The sequence below is a fragment of the Canis lupus genome, chromosome 2, assembly GCF_003254725.2.
Source record: "Canis lupus dingo isolate Sandy chromosome 2, ASM325472v2, whole genome shotgun sequence".
NCBI classification, from domain to species: Eukaryota; Metazoa; Chordata; class Mammalia; order Carnivora; family Canidae; genus Canis; species Canis lupus.
The window spans coordinates 62670520-62685489 of NC_064244.1; the positions used below are offsets into that span (position 1 = coordinate 62670520).

The 14970-nt window shown below is 45.8% G+C and overlaps 1 protein-coding gene and 1 long non-coding RNA gene across 2 annotated transcripts; both read left to right on the forward strand.

Moving 5' to 3' along the window:
* Window positions 1–1029: 1029 nt before the first annotated feature.
* LOC118354084 (uncharacterized) lies at window positions 1030–9992 on the forward strand. The gene is made up of 4 exons (XM_049099355.1): window positions 1030–1167; window positions 2223–2321; window positions 8545–8817; window positions 9510–9992. Exons 1-4 carry the CDS (start codon window positions 1030–1032, stop codon window positions 9645–9647), a joined length of 648 nt encoding a protein of 215 aa, XP_048955312.1. The 3' UTR covers window positions 9648–9992.
* A 2240-nt stretch (window positions 9993–12232) lies between these two features.
* Window positions 12233–13752, forward strand: LOC112660337 (uncharacterized). The gene is made up of 2 exons (XR_003136855.3): window positions 12233–12952; window positions 13434–13752. It is a non-coding gene; the product is annotated as an uncharacterized LOC112660337 (long non-coding RNA).
* The last annotated feature ends 1218 nt before the right edge of the window (window positions 13753–14970 follow it).

The following is a 14970-nucleotide window of genomic DNA, read 5'->3' on the forward strand; positions in this document are numbered from 1 at the left end:
CATCTTCCACTGTCAGCCATGCCATTCAAATGGGGTTCACCACATACCCTACCCTCTGTCTGTTTCAGAGTTGACTTGGATTTGAGTCAAAGTGATTGATTCTGGGAGTCATGTTATGGAAGTCAGGCCTATGAGGGTCCTTCTAGAAATTTTTTTGAGAGCACGGGGAAAGCGGGGGGGCGGGGGGGGATGTCCACTTTTCTCCAAAATTTCTAGGCATAAAGATTCAATAAGCGTAAAGTTGCCAGTGACCATCTTTGGTATCAACTGGGGAAAGTCTGTCTGAAAACGAAACCCACAAAGAAGAAAGCATAACCGATATACAGTATTCTGATAAGGTGCCTAAGCCCCTGGAGCCAACTCTGCCTAAAGCTTTTTGAACTGTTTTGAATGATGCAGTGTAGAAGTCAATAAACTCCTTATATGGCTTAAACTAGTGTAAGTCAGAGTCTAGCTCACAAACCTAAAATCCATAGGATTTTTCCAATTGCTCTAAGACCTTGAATCTCATACCTAAGCCAGGACAGTTGAGAGAGAATCCTCAGTAACTCACAGTTCCTTTATGACCACCCCTCACCTCCTTCAGCAGCAGTTTATACTGTTCAAACTTTTGTATTTTGTATAAGCTTCTCATTCTGTCCTGAATGAACATTCTCCCAAGTCCAACTGGAGAAATTTGCCTCAGACTGAAAAGCTGAATTAAGAGTCATCTCTGTAAAGACTACTTACTGCCCAGCCACCATCACCACCACCACCACTACCTCCACCACCATCTCCATCACCACCACCGCCTTCTCTATCACAATCACCATCACCACCACCTGTCCTGCACTAGTCATGCAGCCTTTGTACCTTTTCAGAAAGGTTATCGCAGCACTTGCAGGGGCTTTGCAAGTTGTCTGTACAAACTGTTTGTATACTCACTAGACAGGGAGCTTCTTGAGGACAGGGATCCCTTGACTTAACTCTGAGCCTTCAGCAGCTTGCAAATGGCTTTGCCCAGAGCAAGCAGGCTACTTTCACTGAATGATGGAACATGAGATTCTGATGAAACCCAGATTCCTGAGCAAGAGGCTGAGACAGGGCTCCTGGCTCACTCCCAAGTACTATGAGGAGGAAGAGGAGGAGGAGGAGGAGGAGGAAGAGGAGATCTATCACTTCATGCCAGTCATTGTGCTGGGGTCTGAGAATTGAAGAGGAGGTCTGGGAAGGGTTCCAACCCAAGGAGTTCCCATTCAGTAGACTCCTTGGAGGCTTGCACCAAGCCATGATTTAACCAGTGCTCCAAGCCTTGTGTCTTACTCAACAGGAACCGGAAGTCAGCCAATATTTGTTAACTGAAATGAGTTTTATTTCCATTTATTGAATTTTTAACCTTAGAATTAAATCCTCTCATAGTCTTCAAATTTCAGGGGTGCATTAGAAATACCCTGGATGGCTTGTAAAACAGATTGCTGGCCCCTCACCTGACGTTTCAGATTCAGCAGGTTGGTGTGGATCCGATTAGCTAATTTCTAACAAGTTCCCAGGTGGTGCTGGTGCTACTGATCCTGGGACCACAGTAAGAACCACTGCCCCAGTGGAAAATGAGCAAGAAGGGCCTGGGACTGTGGATCTAGGAGCCCAGGAAAGACCACACTTCCCTACTCCAGCTTCTCCCATCTTCCCTACCTCGCGAAGGGCCTTCCTGGGCCACCAGGGCAAAGGTCAGAGGCTTCAAATGAGTCCAGCCTAGAAGCTGGGACTGGGGCCTGAGTGGACCCTACCTGGGGAAGGGACAGATCCCTGGGTCTGAGGGTTCCTGTTTAGCCAACAAACAGAAGGAGCCAAATCCCCAACTGGACCTGCTTTTTTAGTAAACACAGTGCAGGGCCGCCTGTGTAAACATGCATTGTCTACTGGCGGATTAAGAGGAGCAGGGGCTGGGCTCTTTTTTTTTTTTTTTCCGTTCTTTCCTTTTTTTTTTTCTTTTTTTTTTTTAAAGCACTGAGAAAAGCCATTAAGGGATTAACACCCCGATTTATGAAAATGGAGGATGATAAAGGAACAATGGGGTGACAGCATTGTGTAAACGACATTGATTCATTTCAGAGACAGGACTGTTAACTGGGAGAAATGGAGAAATAAATGGAACAATGAGGAGATGCTTTTACCAGCTTGTCATTAATTAGCCGAGAGTACAATTGTTTTATTGTCCTTTTTGAAAAATACAAAATTGGTAGGAAAATACAAGCAGTGAGCGAAGTGATTATTCTGTGTCACCGGCTGACATCTGCTTTTCCTTTTCTCGTGAAGCTCATCTCCGGAAGTGGTTTAAGAAGGTAGGAAAAGAAACTTTCCCCGGAAGAAGGTTCTGATGGGGTTTGGGAATGCAATGACCACCCCCACCAAGTATCCCCCCAAACTTCTTGCCCTGGGGAAGGTGGGCTCCACCCTGGTCCTCTCTGGTCTTCACTGGGGAGGGATGGGGGCTGGGAGGTGGCCCCCCAGGAGGTCTCCAGCAGCAGGTGGGAAGGGACAGGAGCCTGAGGAAAGGGAGGTGAGCTTCTGGGGGCAGGGAGGCCTGCATGGTGGCCTCCCCCACCCCAACCCCCAGTCCCCCACCTGGGCTTGGTGGCTGGGCCAGTGTGGCTCTGCAGGCTCTGATGAGGTTCCCTCTGTCATTCATGTCATGTATAGCTGGGAGCCAAGTGTTCAAAACATACCCACGTTGGGCTGCATGTAATGCACAGGCTTCTCCAGATCAGGAAAGTGGGCTCCAAACAAAAGAAAAAAGCAATGGCTTTTCCACCCTGCTTGCAGGAAAGGCACATTTCTGGCTCCATGGTATTTTTAAAAGGACCCCTCCAGGTCCAGGAGGGCTTCCATTAGTATGACCTGAAGGGACAACGCAGGACACAAGCTTTGGGTGCTGCAGACTCTCCAGGCTGATACACACAGCCTGTCCGCAGGGACTCTTGATGGACTAGGTTGGGCATGTGCCACCTGGGCCATCCTCACCCAGCCAGTGCAGTAGGGCCAGGCTGCCTGGCGCAGTCCTGGCCACCCCTCCATGTGTAAGGGCCATTTGGAAATCTGAGCACCCCGTGTTTAGATTCCAACATGTCAGATTAGAGGGAAGTTGGCCAACTCTGGCAATTTCTAGGAGTCAAGCAATCACCTAAGGGTTAATGGCACGTATAAAGAAGAGAGGCTCAAAGAAGCAAACAGTGTGCCTGGCAAGGAAACTGTAAACAGCTTTCCCATTGTTCTTGCCTTCTGTGACTGTTGGTCATTGTTTGGCCTTTAATCTGGAAACACTATGGATATAAATATAGCTATCTTTATAGCATTGTATCTTTGCAGGCAACGATAAAACAATGCCTCTTTGAATCTCTAAGCTTTATATTTATATAAAGATATCTTTATTCAGGAAGATTATGTCTGTATGTCTCCCATAGAAATGTTGGGCTATCATAGACTTTTATCCATTCGTACCACACACTCAGTGTCCCCTATGTGCCAGGCACTGCTCTAGTGCGAGCACACAGCGGTAAACAAACAAGAAGCCCCCCGCCCCACCCCCTATAGAATTTATATTGCTGGGTATGAAAATAGACAATAAAATGTAAGAAATAGGTCACGTTATAGTACTAGAGAGAAAAACGAAGCAGTCTCAGAGGTAGGGAGTTGGGAGGAAGTGTTATTTTATATGAGGTGGTCAGGCATTCCTCCCTCAGAAGGAAACAGTTGAGTGGAATCCTAAGCTGGCAGCCAGGCTGAGGAAGGGTGATGCAGGCAGAAGGCAGAGCAAGTGCAAAGGCCCAGAGGCAGGAGTATACTCGGTGGGTTTGAAGCACAGAAAGAGCCAATTAGGCTGGAGGACAAAAAGGAACAAAGTTCAAGGGGCACCTGGGTGGCTCAGTCTGTTAAGCATCTGCCTCTGGCTCGGGTCATAATCCCAGGGTCCTGGGATTGAACCCCGTGTTGGGGGGCCTCCCTGCTCAGGAGGGAGCCTGCTTCTCTTTCTCCCTCTATGCCACCCCTCCTGCTTGTGCGCTCTCTCTGTTTCTGTTAAGTGAATGGAAAAGAAAGAAAGAAAGAAAGAAAGAAAGAAAGAAAGAAAGAAAGAAAGAAAGAAAGAAAGAAAGAAAGAAAGAAAGAAAGAAGTTAGTTCAAGACAAGGTGCTTTTAAGGCCATTGGTGTTTACGCTGAGGGCACTGGGGCCACTGAAGGGTTGTAGGCACAGGAGTGACATGATCTGAGGTCTGAGGTCAACAGGACCATGCGGACTGCAATGCAGAGAACAGACCAAAAGACCAGGTGTGTGGCTTGTATCCTCAGCAAGGCCCTACGTTCTCCAGGGTCCCTACAGGGGCCAAGCGGGGGCGAAAGGGAATGAATGCTAGAGAACGGCAGGCAGCCTAGGAACAGGAGCCTGCACGCTGGTCTAAAAGGGCAACCACTCCTGCGGCTCAGTGACCCTGAGAGGTAGGAGCACGCAGTGGCCAAATATTGTCATTTTCAAGCAAGGCTGCATTTTTTAAGTGAACTCACCTGATTTTAAACCTTTTACAATTAAACAATGCAAACTTGAGGCCAGACAAGCCATCAGTTTATACCCCTCCCTGAAACTCTCATCAGCAAGGAAGAACTCATACAACACATCTCCTTGCCCTTTGCTCTTGCTCTTCTTGCTTCCAGGAAACTCAGGAACTTTAATTTTATTTTTATTTTTTTAAAGATTTTATTTATTTATTCATGACAGACATGCAGAGAGAGAGAGGCAGAGACACAGAGAGAGAAGCAGGCTCCCTACGGGGAGCCCGATGTGGGACTCGATCCCAGGACTCCAGGATCACACCCTGGGCCAAAGGCAGATGCTCAACCGCTGAGCCATCCAGGTGTTCCGGGAACTTTAATTTTAAAAGCATCATCATGGGATCCCTGGGTGGCTCAGTGGTTTGGAGCCTGCCTTGCCCAGGGCATGATCCTGGAGTCCCAGGATCGAGTCCCACGTCAGGTTCCCTGCATGGAGCCTGCTTCTCCCTCCTTGTGTGTCTCTGCCTCTCTCTCTCTCTATCATAAATATATAAATAAATCTTTAAAAAAATAAATAAATAAAAGCATCATCACTATCCTGCAAATTATTGGCAAAAGTCATCCACTTTCTTCTTCCAGTCCTCCTAGCTTATTGTGGCTTTATTTTTTTATTTATTTTTTATTTTTAAAGATTTTATTTATTTATTCATGATAGTCACAGAGAGAGAGAGGCAGAGACACAGGCAGAGGGAGAAGCAGGCTCCATGCACCGGGAGCCCGATGTGGGATTCGATCCCGGGTCTCCAGGCTCGCGCCCTGGGCCAAAGGCAGGCGCCAAACCGCTGCGCCACCCAGGGATCCCTTATTGTGGCTTTAAATGTCCGGTTGCAGAACGTGTGCTTTTTGTTACAAGTGATCTCCAGTTCTGTTAAATGGGGAATAGATTCTAGCAAACTTACACTGCGGGGGAACAGCTACCCTCTTCTGCATCCATGTGCGGTAGGTGCTCAGGGGAAAGAAAAGTATTGTGAGAACAATACCTTATGAAAAGTTTGCTGTTGTGAGGCTCACGTCCTCCTGGCTGGAGGTGTCCCAGGATCAGAGCTAGTTGCCCCTTCTCCGCATCCTCCTCCACCCCTTGCAGATTCTGTTGCGGCCATTCCCCGCCTTCCTAATTGCTCCTGTTCTGCTCAGATGATTTAAACTCAAAATGGGCCCTGTCTTTAATATCCACACTCCCGATGCCAGCTCAGCCTGCCCGCTGCTTTGATTCCGTAGAAAGGCACCTCTGGCTCATGCCAGTTGGAACCCACGGGAGGGGAAATCATTTGCATCTCATGTGCCAATTCTGGTCAGTTGGAAGTGGCTATATCAAAAGCACATGTGTTAAGAAGGAATCTGAGGTCATGCTTAGGTTAAGTAGGAAAATGCAGGCTGGTAGATTAGGGATGTTTGCTGTCATTAGCAATTAGGCCTTTGCCCATAGTGGGAGGAGGGGCAGGGGAGAAATTAGTGCCTTCCCTTCTAACAGTCTCCTACGGAGGCTCAGGTGAAGCCACCAGATGTAGGCGGCACCCATTTTGTTTGGCCAATTGTCATCAGCCTTCAATGGCAAGAGCCCTGGATTCAATTTTTTTCACAGGCTGCATCACCTTTGTCAGTTCCTAAACCTCTGAGCCTCAGGTCCTCATCTGTAAAAAGGAAGTAACATTTGGATCCTATCTTACAGAACAAAGGGGATGATTAAGTGTAAAGAACTTACCTTGGCCCTTGTTAAATACAAGTAGACATTCAATATTATCTATTACTGCCATTATTATCAGGTTTTTTTTGGAGAGTCACTCTTGGGTCCATGTCTCACCATGTCCTTGCCTCATGCTCTCTGCCATATGCCCTGCCCTCTGGGAGGTCATTACCCTTCACGATCTTGGGCTGTGGCTGAGGCTCAGCTCCCCATCAGCGTCCTTCTCCCCAGCTCCCCACTGCTCTATTCCCGAGGCTCCCCCAAGGCTGACTCTTGTTCCAGGACTGGAAATCCAATGAGTTCACTGGACCCTTCACCATCTTGACTCAGCCATGGCCAGTCTGTAAAAGAAGAGCCCACGTTGCACCACTGGGCAGGACTCAAGTTAAGCATACCCAACGCTGAGACTCTCAGAGGCAGGGGCCCCTGGTGTCAGCCACAGCATCCACCCCACCTCCATCCCTGTACCAGGGAGTCCTTGCTGGAAAGTTTCTAAGAGGTTGACTGTCGGGGGGGGTGGGGTGTTGCAGTATCAGCCTGTGACCTTGACTGTGTCCCTGCAGTAGACTGTAGAGAGCCTGGGGGCAGGACATATCTAGGTCACCATGTGGCCCCCACCCCAGCACTGGGGGATACTCAGGAAAGGCTTGGCAGGTGAGAGACGGCCACATCTGGACTCCAGTCCTGATTCTTCCAGAAAAGAGTTAAGATAGCAGGGCCCGGCCACTTTGACTCTGCAGGCCTATGTTTTTACATCAGAGAAAAGGGGTAAAATTGCTGTTATTTCACTGAGTTCCTGCAAAAGCATATGATTTACTTATGAAAAAAAGGAAAACAGGGCACACTTATGATTAGTCGTCCTTACAGATATTCCCTTAAACTTGGTATTAGTCAGCCATGGACAAAAGTGCATTGGTCAGCACCCTTCTTCAGGGGACAGAAACCCAACTTCCACTGCCCTGGGCCAAATCAATTGAAGAATTAACAATGAGGAATTTACTGGCTCCTGCAGCTGAAAGGTATGGGAACAAGAAATCCTGGTTCCAGGGTATCCCACCTTTTTGCTTTGAGAGGCATCTCAGCCTGGACCCCAGAGCCAGACATCCTGGGTTCAAAGCCTGACTCTGTCACATTAGAGCTACAGGATCTTGGGTGAGTCAGTCAACAACCTGGACCTCGGTTTCCTCATCTGTTGATATGGGAGGGGTAAGAATAGGACTGACCTTGCAAAACCCTTGTGAGGATTAAGTGATGCGATATATGATAGTTATCAAAGCACCTGACACATTGTAAGCGCTATAGTATTTGTTTTATTTTTTATTTTTTTTAATTTGAGAGAGAGTGTGTGTGTCGAGTAGAAGGGAGGAGCAGAGGGAGAGGGAGAAGCAGACTCCCCACTGAGCAGGGAACCAGACACAGGGCTCGATCCCACAACCCCAAGATTCCCTGAGCCTAAGTCAGATGCTTAACCCACTGAGCCACCCAGGCGCCTTAGGCTATAGTATTAATTGGCTTCTATGATTATGAATTTTTTAGTGGCTAGTTTTGCATAGTTATTCTTTTGGTTAGCCAACTCATTAACCTCTTATTTGGGGAACATTTGCCACTTTTTGGATCTTGGAAGGTGCAGAGCCCACCTTCCTCAGGCAAAAGATGAAAATGGCAGATGTCCATCCTCCCAGCATTCCTCGGAGCCAGAGAGGAGGCCTGTCACCTGTGTTCTGCCGATCAGAAACATCCACCTAGGTTATTAATTTATTACCCGTGATACAAAAAGGTTGGGCCTGGGAAGTATTCTTGGGGTGGTGGTGGCCCTCACAGCAATGCAGAGTCCCCAGGGCAGCTGTGGCAGGAGCTAGAAGAGCAGCTGGCAGGGTGCCCCCAGCATGGTCAACTGTGTCTCTCTGGTGCCTTGCAGTGGTGGCATTCGTGCCCTTACCAGAACTTTCTGTGACACCATTCAGGTGTTTCCCTGCTATGTGGCCTTGGAGCCTGGCTCGCCACCTCTACTAGCAAGGGTGATGAGCCACCCATATCCCTCAATTCATTTCTCTCCTGCTCAAGTCAACCAGAGTCGGCTTCTTTTAACTAAATACCCTTCCTGATTCAATAATGCAGGACAGAGACATTTCTCAAAGCTCTGATAGGGTTTTGGCTTTAATCCTTTTCAATGACTAACCTCTTAAGGATGCCTCTTACCATGACCAAGCCGGAGTGGCATGCCTAGGTGCTAGGACCCTGCAGCTGGCAGTGACTGACACCCCTGCATTATCAACAGGCAAATGCGGCCAAGACTGTTGCCAAGAGCCCTGGAATGTGTGTTCTGCTCACTACTGACCACGCTAGGGTGCCACCTGGACTCCTCAGGGAAGACGGGGATGAGAGGAAGTTGTGGAGGAGGGAGGAAATGCGGAGAAGCTCGTGGCAGCCATGTGCTTACTGTACTAGAATCAAATACAAAGATCTCAAGGGCACAGAAAAACATGGCCTGGCCACTGCCCGGAGAAAGCTCCTTGGAGAGGAAGCCAACTCGTTTCTAGAGGCTTTTAAGGTACTGGCAAATTAAAATCAAGCAGCCTGATGTCCTCAGCTGAAATCTCCTTCCTGCAGTAGCTTCTGAGTCACAACATGTTATGGTCACTAGTTACCGTCCTTCCCTTTGAGATGACCAAACAGCTGCAGGGCATTAGCCCTGGTGAGGGTTGGGGGAATTGGGTTTATTCATTGACCTCAGAGGCAACAGCAGGCACCTGAATTACCTGAAGGGCCCATTAAAATGCAGATTGCAAGGCAGCACCTCAGAGTTGATGGTCTGGGGGGGAGGCCTGAGATTTTGCATTCTGGCAAATTCCCAGGTGATGCTCATACTTCGAGAACCATTGACTTAGGATGAGTGATTTACAGTTTCTTCATCTATCAAATGGGCACGGTGACTCATTTTGACCTCACGAGATGGTCCTAAGTGTCCATTACATTCATGGATGTGAAAGTCCTGTGTAGAACTGCACAGTCTAAATCTGAGTTGTTTGTAATACTGCAATAACAAATGTTCCCAGAGTCAAGCTAGAGTAGGGCTCTGCAGTCATAAGGAACGTGCTTGTTGAACCCTGTAATGTGCTCAGGACCGTTCAGAGTACAGGAAGTGTGGAAATGATCCCTGACACCCCCATCAGCAGCCTGTCCCCTGAGATTTTTCATTTTACACTCAAGAAAACCCTTTGGTTGAGTATCTTTGTTTTACAGGAGAAAATGGTAGCCCCAAGACATGAAGAGACTTCCCATAGGCCACCAAGAGTGGGCACTTTCTGGGGTGCCTGGGCATCTCCTCACCAGCCCTGTCTCTTCTTAGAGCTGACTTTCCACCTTCAGGGCTTGATTTGATGTCATCTTCATGCTTTGTGACCCTGACACTGTGGCCAGAATTGTTGGATCAAAGGTTGACCCTTGACCTAAGCTGGTCCAATTAGTATCTCCCTCCTGGAAATGTGGAACTTCTACTAAGAGACACTGACTGTGTGTGTTGACCGGAGGATGGATGTGTGAGAAGGAAGAGGGATAAATCCCTCTTTAAAGCAACAGAGACAAGATCCAGAGTGTTTCCAGTAACTTCGTGGGATCCCACTGTATTCCTAACTCTGGATTCCATAGTAGAGAGTAAAGTTTTTTATTTTTGTTGTAAGTGAAAGAAAACTTATATCAAACTTGTATAATAAAGATATTACTGAATGTCACTCATGTAACTAAAAAATCCAGAGGTAGTTCTGGCTTCAGATAGAGCTGATTTGGTAACTGATATGACCAAGGACTCAATTTCTCCCTATCTCTCTCTTCTGCCTTTTGTGATGAAGAATTATTCTCAGGAACCATAGGGTCCTTTGCAGCTCTCGGCTTTTTTTTTTTTTTTTTTTTTTTTTTGGTGGTGGTAGCAAAATGGCTGCGGTAGTTCCGGACCTCACATCATAACCCAAGTTATTAAAAGGGAAAGAAAAATCTCTTCTAGTTGACCCTGTACACATCCTTGGATTCCCTGTCATTGGCCAAAACTAGGCCATGTACCCATCTCAGAACCAATGGATAAGGAGATAAGCTATATGTCCTTTAGATTAAATCAGGGAGAGCTCTGTATTGGAGCTAAGGCAAGAGTCTATCCCTTCCACACTACACCACTGAAGATGGAGGGAAGAACTGCCCAAAGGACAAATGAGCACTTTTGGTGGAGACAGGAGGCAAGGGAGAGATGTTACAAAAACAAGCAACGCATTCCTACTATATCTTGCAGCCTTAATAAATGATTCTTTAAAAAAAAAAAAAATCTTTCTTGGAGCGCCCGGGTGACTCAGTTGGTTGAGGGTCTGACTCTTGATTTTGGCTTAGGTCATGATCTCCTGGGTTGTGAGATTGAGCCCAGCCGGTATCAGGCTCCACACTCACTGGGGAGTGTGCTTAAGATTCTCCCTCTCCCTCTGCCTCTCACCACCCCTCCTTCTCTCTCTCAAATATACAAATAAGATCTTTTTTAAAAATTAAAAATAAAAAATCTCTCCTGAGTGAATTTCTAGCTTTTAACCAAGGAGTCCTAGCTAACTAGGTGTGTGTGATCTTCACACCTTTTCCTTTAACTAATTTATTCAAAATTGTTCCTAGGAGCTCCTGGGATACCCTTGCCCAGTTTATGTAGGCAAGGAGAGAGAGGAGCCAGATCTCACTCATCAAGGAGATAGAAAGATAGTCAGATTTGATCAAGCTCTGTAGCTCTATAAAAATTTAATTATTGTGACCGATAGTAAGATATAAACAAAATCTAATAGAATGATACTAAGTAAAATTACTAGGACTAATCGAAAATATTTTAAATGCAAATCCTACGTCTTTCATAATGTTTCATTAACTTATAATAATCCATTTCAATCAAAATTTTGTTGCTTGACTCATACTGAAAAATCATAGTTTGAGTCATTTGATTTTTTTAAAAAAAAGGCTTTTGTTTTACTACATGTCTCATATTATATGTATAATATTCATATAATATTTTCAAAGAGGAAAACTTTCGAAATCTTACCGGATGAGAATAGCGTATAACATTTCAGAACCATCACAAACAACGTAAGCCATAAATAATGGCGTATAATTTGCAGGATGGGTGTAATTGCCCAGGGAGAAAATGCCAGAAACAATAGCCATGCACCGTTTTAGGAAATGCTGAATCACCAATGTGCATGGTGGCAGAGGACAATGTTGTATGAATAGCACAGACACTGAAATCTCAGAGTCGAGAAACGAACTGCAAGTGTTGGACTTCTAACGTGAAGACACTTTAGCAGTGCCTTATCACTATGCTTCCCCTCTAGGTTTGCTCAAGAAGAATATGGGACTAAAATTGTGTTTTTGTTTTTTTTTTAAAGATTTATTTACTCATAGAGACAGAGAGGGAGAGAGAGAGAGGCAGAGACACAGGCAGAGGGAGAAGCAGGCTCCATACAGGGAGCCCAACGCGGGACTCAATCCTGGGTTTCCAGGATCACACCCTGGGCCAAAGATAGGTGCTAACCCACTGAGCCACCGGGGCTGCCCTAAAATCATGTTTGAACGCGTGTACAAAAGCACTTTAAATCCACTTCATTTCCAAATTCTAACGATGAGAAAACACTGCATCATATTTACTTGATGGCACTTTTTTCCTGCTTAGTGGCATGTGAAATAGTCACTTAGCGACATCCCAGATTTGACAGAGTCTCCTAACGTAAAAGCTCACAAGATGCAGCCCCACAAAGCTACTATTCCAGTTATAGTGATTTTTTCTTTCCTGCTGAGGGCCATGCTCCAATACTCCGTACACTATTTTCTCCACCACCACCACCACCACCACCACCACCACCACCCCATGCATACATTGCAGCCTAAGTAGAGTGAAGCTGGGCGTTTAGCACCATCGCTGGTAAGGATGCTATTCGTGGTTCTGTGTGAAAGAGCACGTGCATCTTACAAATGATTTTACAGTAGTACAAATGCAATTATATCACAACTTTTTCTGCGGTGGGACACCCGGTTTCCTCCATGAATCCAAGATCTGGAGCACAAAACATAGTAACCATATTCAAACACATCACCATTTACTGACAGGCACTGATGACTCCCATGCAAATGGAGAGCAGTTCAAATCAACAAATGCTTAGTGTTGTCCAATGAAGTGTAAACAAGATCCGAATAAATGAGTGGGCACATTTACTTCCTGCGCAGGCGTGCGCTCGGTGCTGGTGGATCTCCTGTGCCTTCCAACGCCTCCACCCGGCCGGGATGCATCAGCCAAGCCGCCTTACACCTCTGACTTGTGTCTGCAAAGCGAAGGCTAGAATTAATGGTAGAACCGCGTTACAGCGTGGTGGTGCCTCTTGCAAAGCCTTCTCCTGGTTCGTGGCGGATCACTCCATGACGTCATAATTATCATACAGCTATAGCGTAAATACATAGTTATTTCCATCTCTCCATCCAGATGGTCGGTTACACGATAATTACAGTATGTTTGTACTTACTGGGTTTAATTACCAGATAATCAGAAAGAACATGCAAATTGCTAGGTTGTTGTTACACAGTACACTGAACCAAGTAAAACCTGTGTGCTGCATCAAAGTAAACAAGCTCCTCCACGGGATCGTGCGCGGTAACCTGTGACGACTAGAGGGCCTGAGGTTTGCTGGGGGTCCGCTGTGTGGGTTAGCATTACACGTGCTGAGCTTGGATTAAGGTCCAGATCACAATGAAATGTAACAGGAGACGCTGTCTCAAGCGTAAAACTGGATGGGGGGCGGGGGGCACGGGAGAGGCTGAATGTGGTGCAAGCCCTTGGCTCTGGAGTCCCGCGTGCTCCAACCAAGTGCATTCCAGTGTCACCTGCAAGCACCTCTTCTCAGGCAGAGAGAGATTGCAAACCACCAACCAAGTCACCTTCTAGCTCCCTGGTGCACCCGTTCTGTTGACTAAGACTACAGCCAAGGGTCCCCCTGTGCCGCTGGAAGGGGAGCTGCCCGGGCCAGTGTCTTCTGATTCCCACCATCAGACCACTGTGGCACTTCTGTGGTTGGGTCCCCCGCCCGTCTACCTTTCTCCTTTTGACTTCCACTTGGAATTCCATGGTGTTCCAAAGTAGCCAACTTCATCTCTTGCTCCCAGGACTGAAATCCATGACCTTGGCGATCATTATCTTCCCCCACCCTGCCTGCGGTGACTGGTTGAGAGTTGAACTTGCCCCAAGCCACTTAAGCCACTCCTGGAACTGAACATTTTCTGATGCCAAAATCAAGGCACTTGGTCTTCCCTCCGGAGAGTGATCAAGTCCAAAGTCTCAAAAGCCATTACAAGGCATCGTGCAATGGACAAAGTGGGTCTTTAATGACATCACTGAACTACAGGATCAAGCTCTACCTGAAAGCCAATCTATATTTTCCACTCACATGGGCGAATAAACTCTCTTTTTTGTCTGGGCCACCAACATTTGGGTTTCTGTTATTTACAATGAGAAAAATATTTGCCATAATTTATCATCCTCGCTTGCCACAGAAAATCTCACAAATTATTTTCAGGAAATTTCTGCCTCACTGCCTGGACATGAGCAGTCTTCATGTTCTAATACATCATTTTCCCCCAGTCTTAATGACATATAATTGACATATAATGTTTAGTTTTCTGATTTGATATATGTACATATTGCAAAATGACAACCACAATAAGTTTAACATCTATCACTTCATATAGTTACAAATCATTTTTTCTTGTGATGAGAACTTTTAACATATACTCTTCTAGCAACTTTCAAATATACAATATTGTTAATTAGAGTCACCATCGTATACATTACATCCCCAGAACTTATTTCTCTAAAACCAAGTTTGTAAGACTTATTTATCTTAAAACTGGAAGCTTGTACATTTTGACCACCTTCACCCACTTCTCCCAACCCCATCCCTCCCCTCTTGCAACCACCCCTCTATTCCCTGTATCTATGAATTCAGTTTTTTTAAGATGTCACATATAAGCAAAACTATATAGTATTTGTCTTTCCCTGTCTTATTTCACTTAGCCCTCAAGGTTCACCCATGTTGTTGCAAATGGCAAGATTCCTTCTTTTTTATGGTTGAATAATATTGCATTGTGCGTATCCACCATATTTTTTTTACCCATTCATCTGTCAACGAACACTTAAGTTGTTTCCATATCTTGACTATTGTAAATAATGATGCAGTGAACATGGGAAGGCAAATATCTTTTTGAGATAGTGATTTCACTTCCTTTTAATATCTACCCAGAAGTGGGATTGCTGGATCATAGGGTAGTTCTATTTTTAAAATCTTCAGGAGCCTCCATACTGTTTTCCATAGCAGCTGCACCAATTTACATTCCCACCAACAGCGCATGAAGGTTCTCTTTTCTCTACATCTTCCCCAACACCTGTTATCTCTTGTCTTTTTGGTACTGGCCATCCTAACAGGTATGGAGTGAAATCTCATTGTGGTTTTGATTTGCATTTCCCTGATGATGAATGAGGTCGAGCACTTTTTCATGTACCTCTTGGCCAGCTGTATATCTTGTTTGGGAAAATCTCTATTCAGTTCCTCTGTGCATTGTTTAACCAGATCGTTTATTTTTTTTTATTATTGAGTGGTATGAGTTATTTACATATTTTGGATATTAACTTCTTATCAGATAAATG

Excerpts from the sequence above, each read along its gene's own strand:
- LOC118354084 (XM_049099355.1), top strand. The coding sequence starts at position 1,030 with ATGGAACATGAGATTCTGATGAAACCCAGATTCCTGAGCAAGAGGCTG. Across the intron at positions 1,168-2,222 it reads AGATCTATCACTTCATGCCA|GAAAATACAAGCAGTGAGCG; the intron begins GTCATTGTGCTG and ends CAAAATTGGTAG. Across the intron at positions 2,322-8,544 it reads TCCGGAAGTGGTTTAAGAAG|GCAAATGCGGCCAAGACTGT; the intron begins GTAGGAAAAGAA and ends CATTATCAACAG.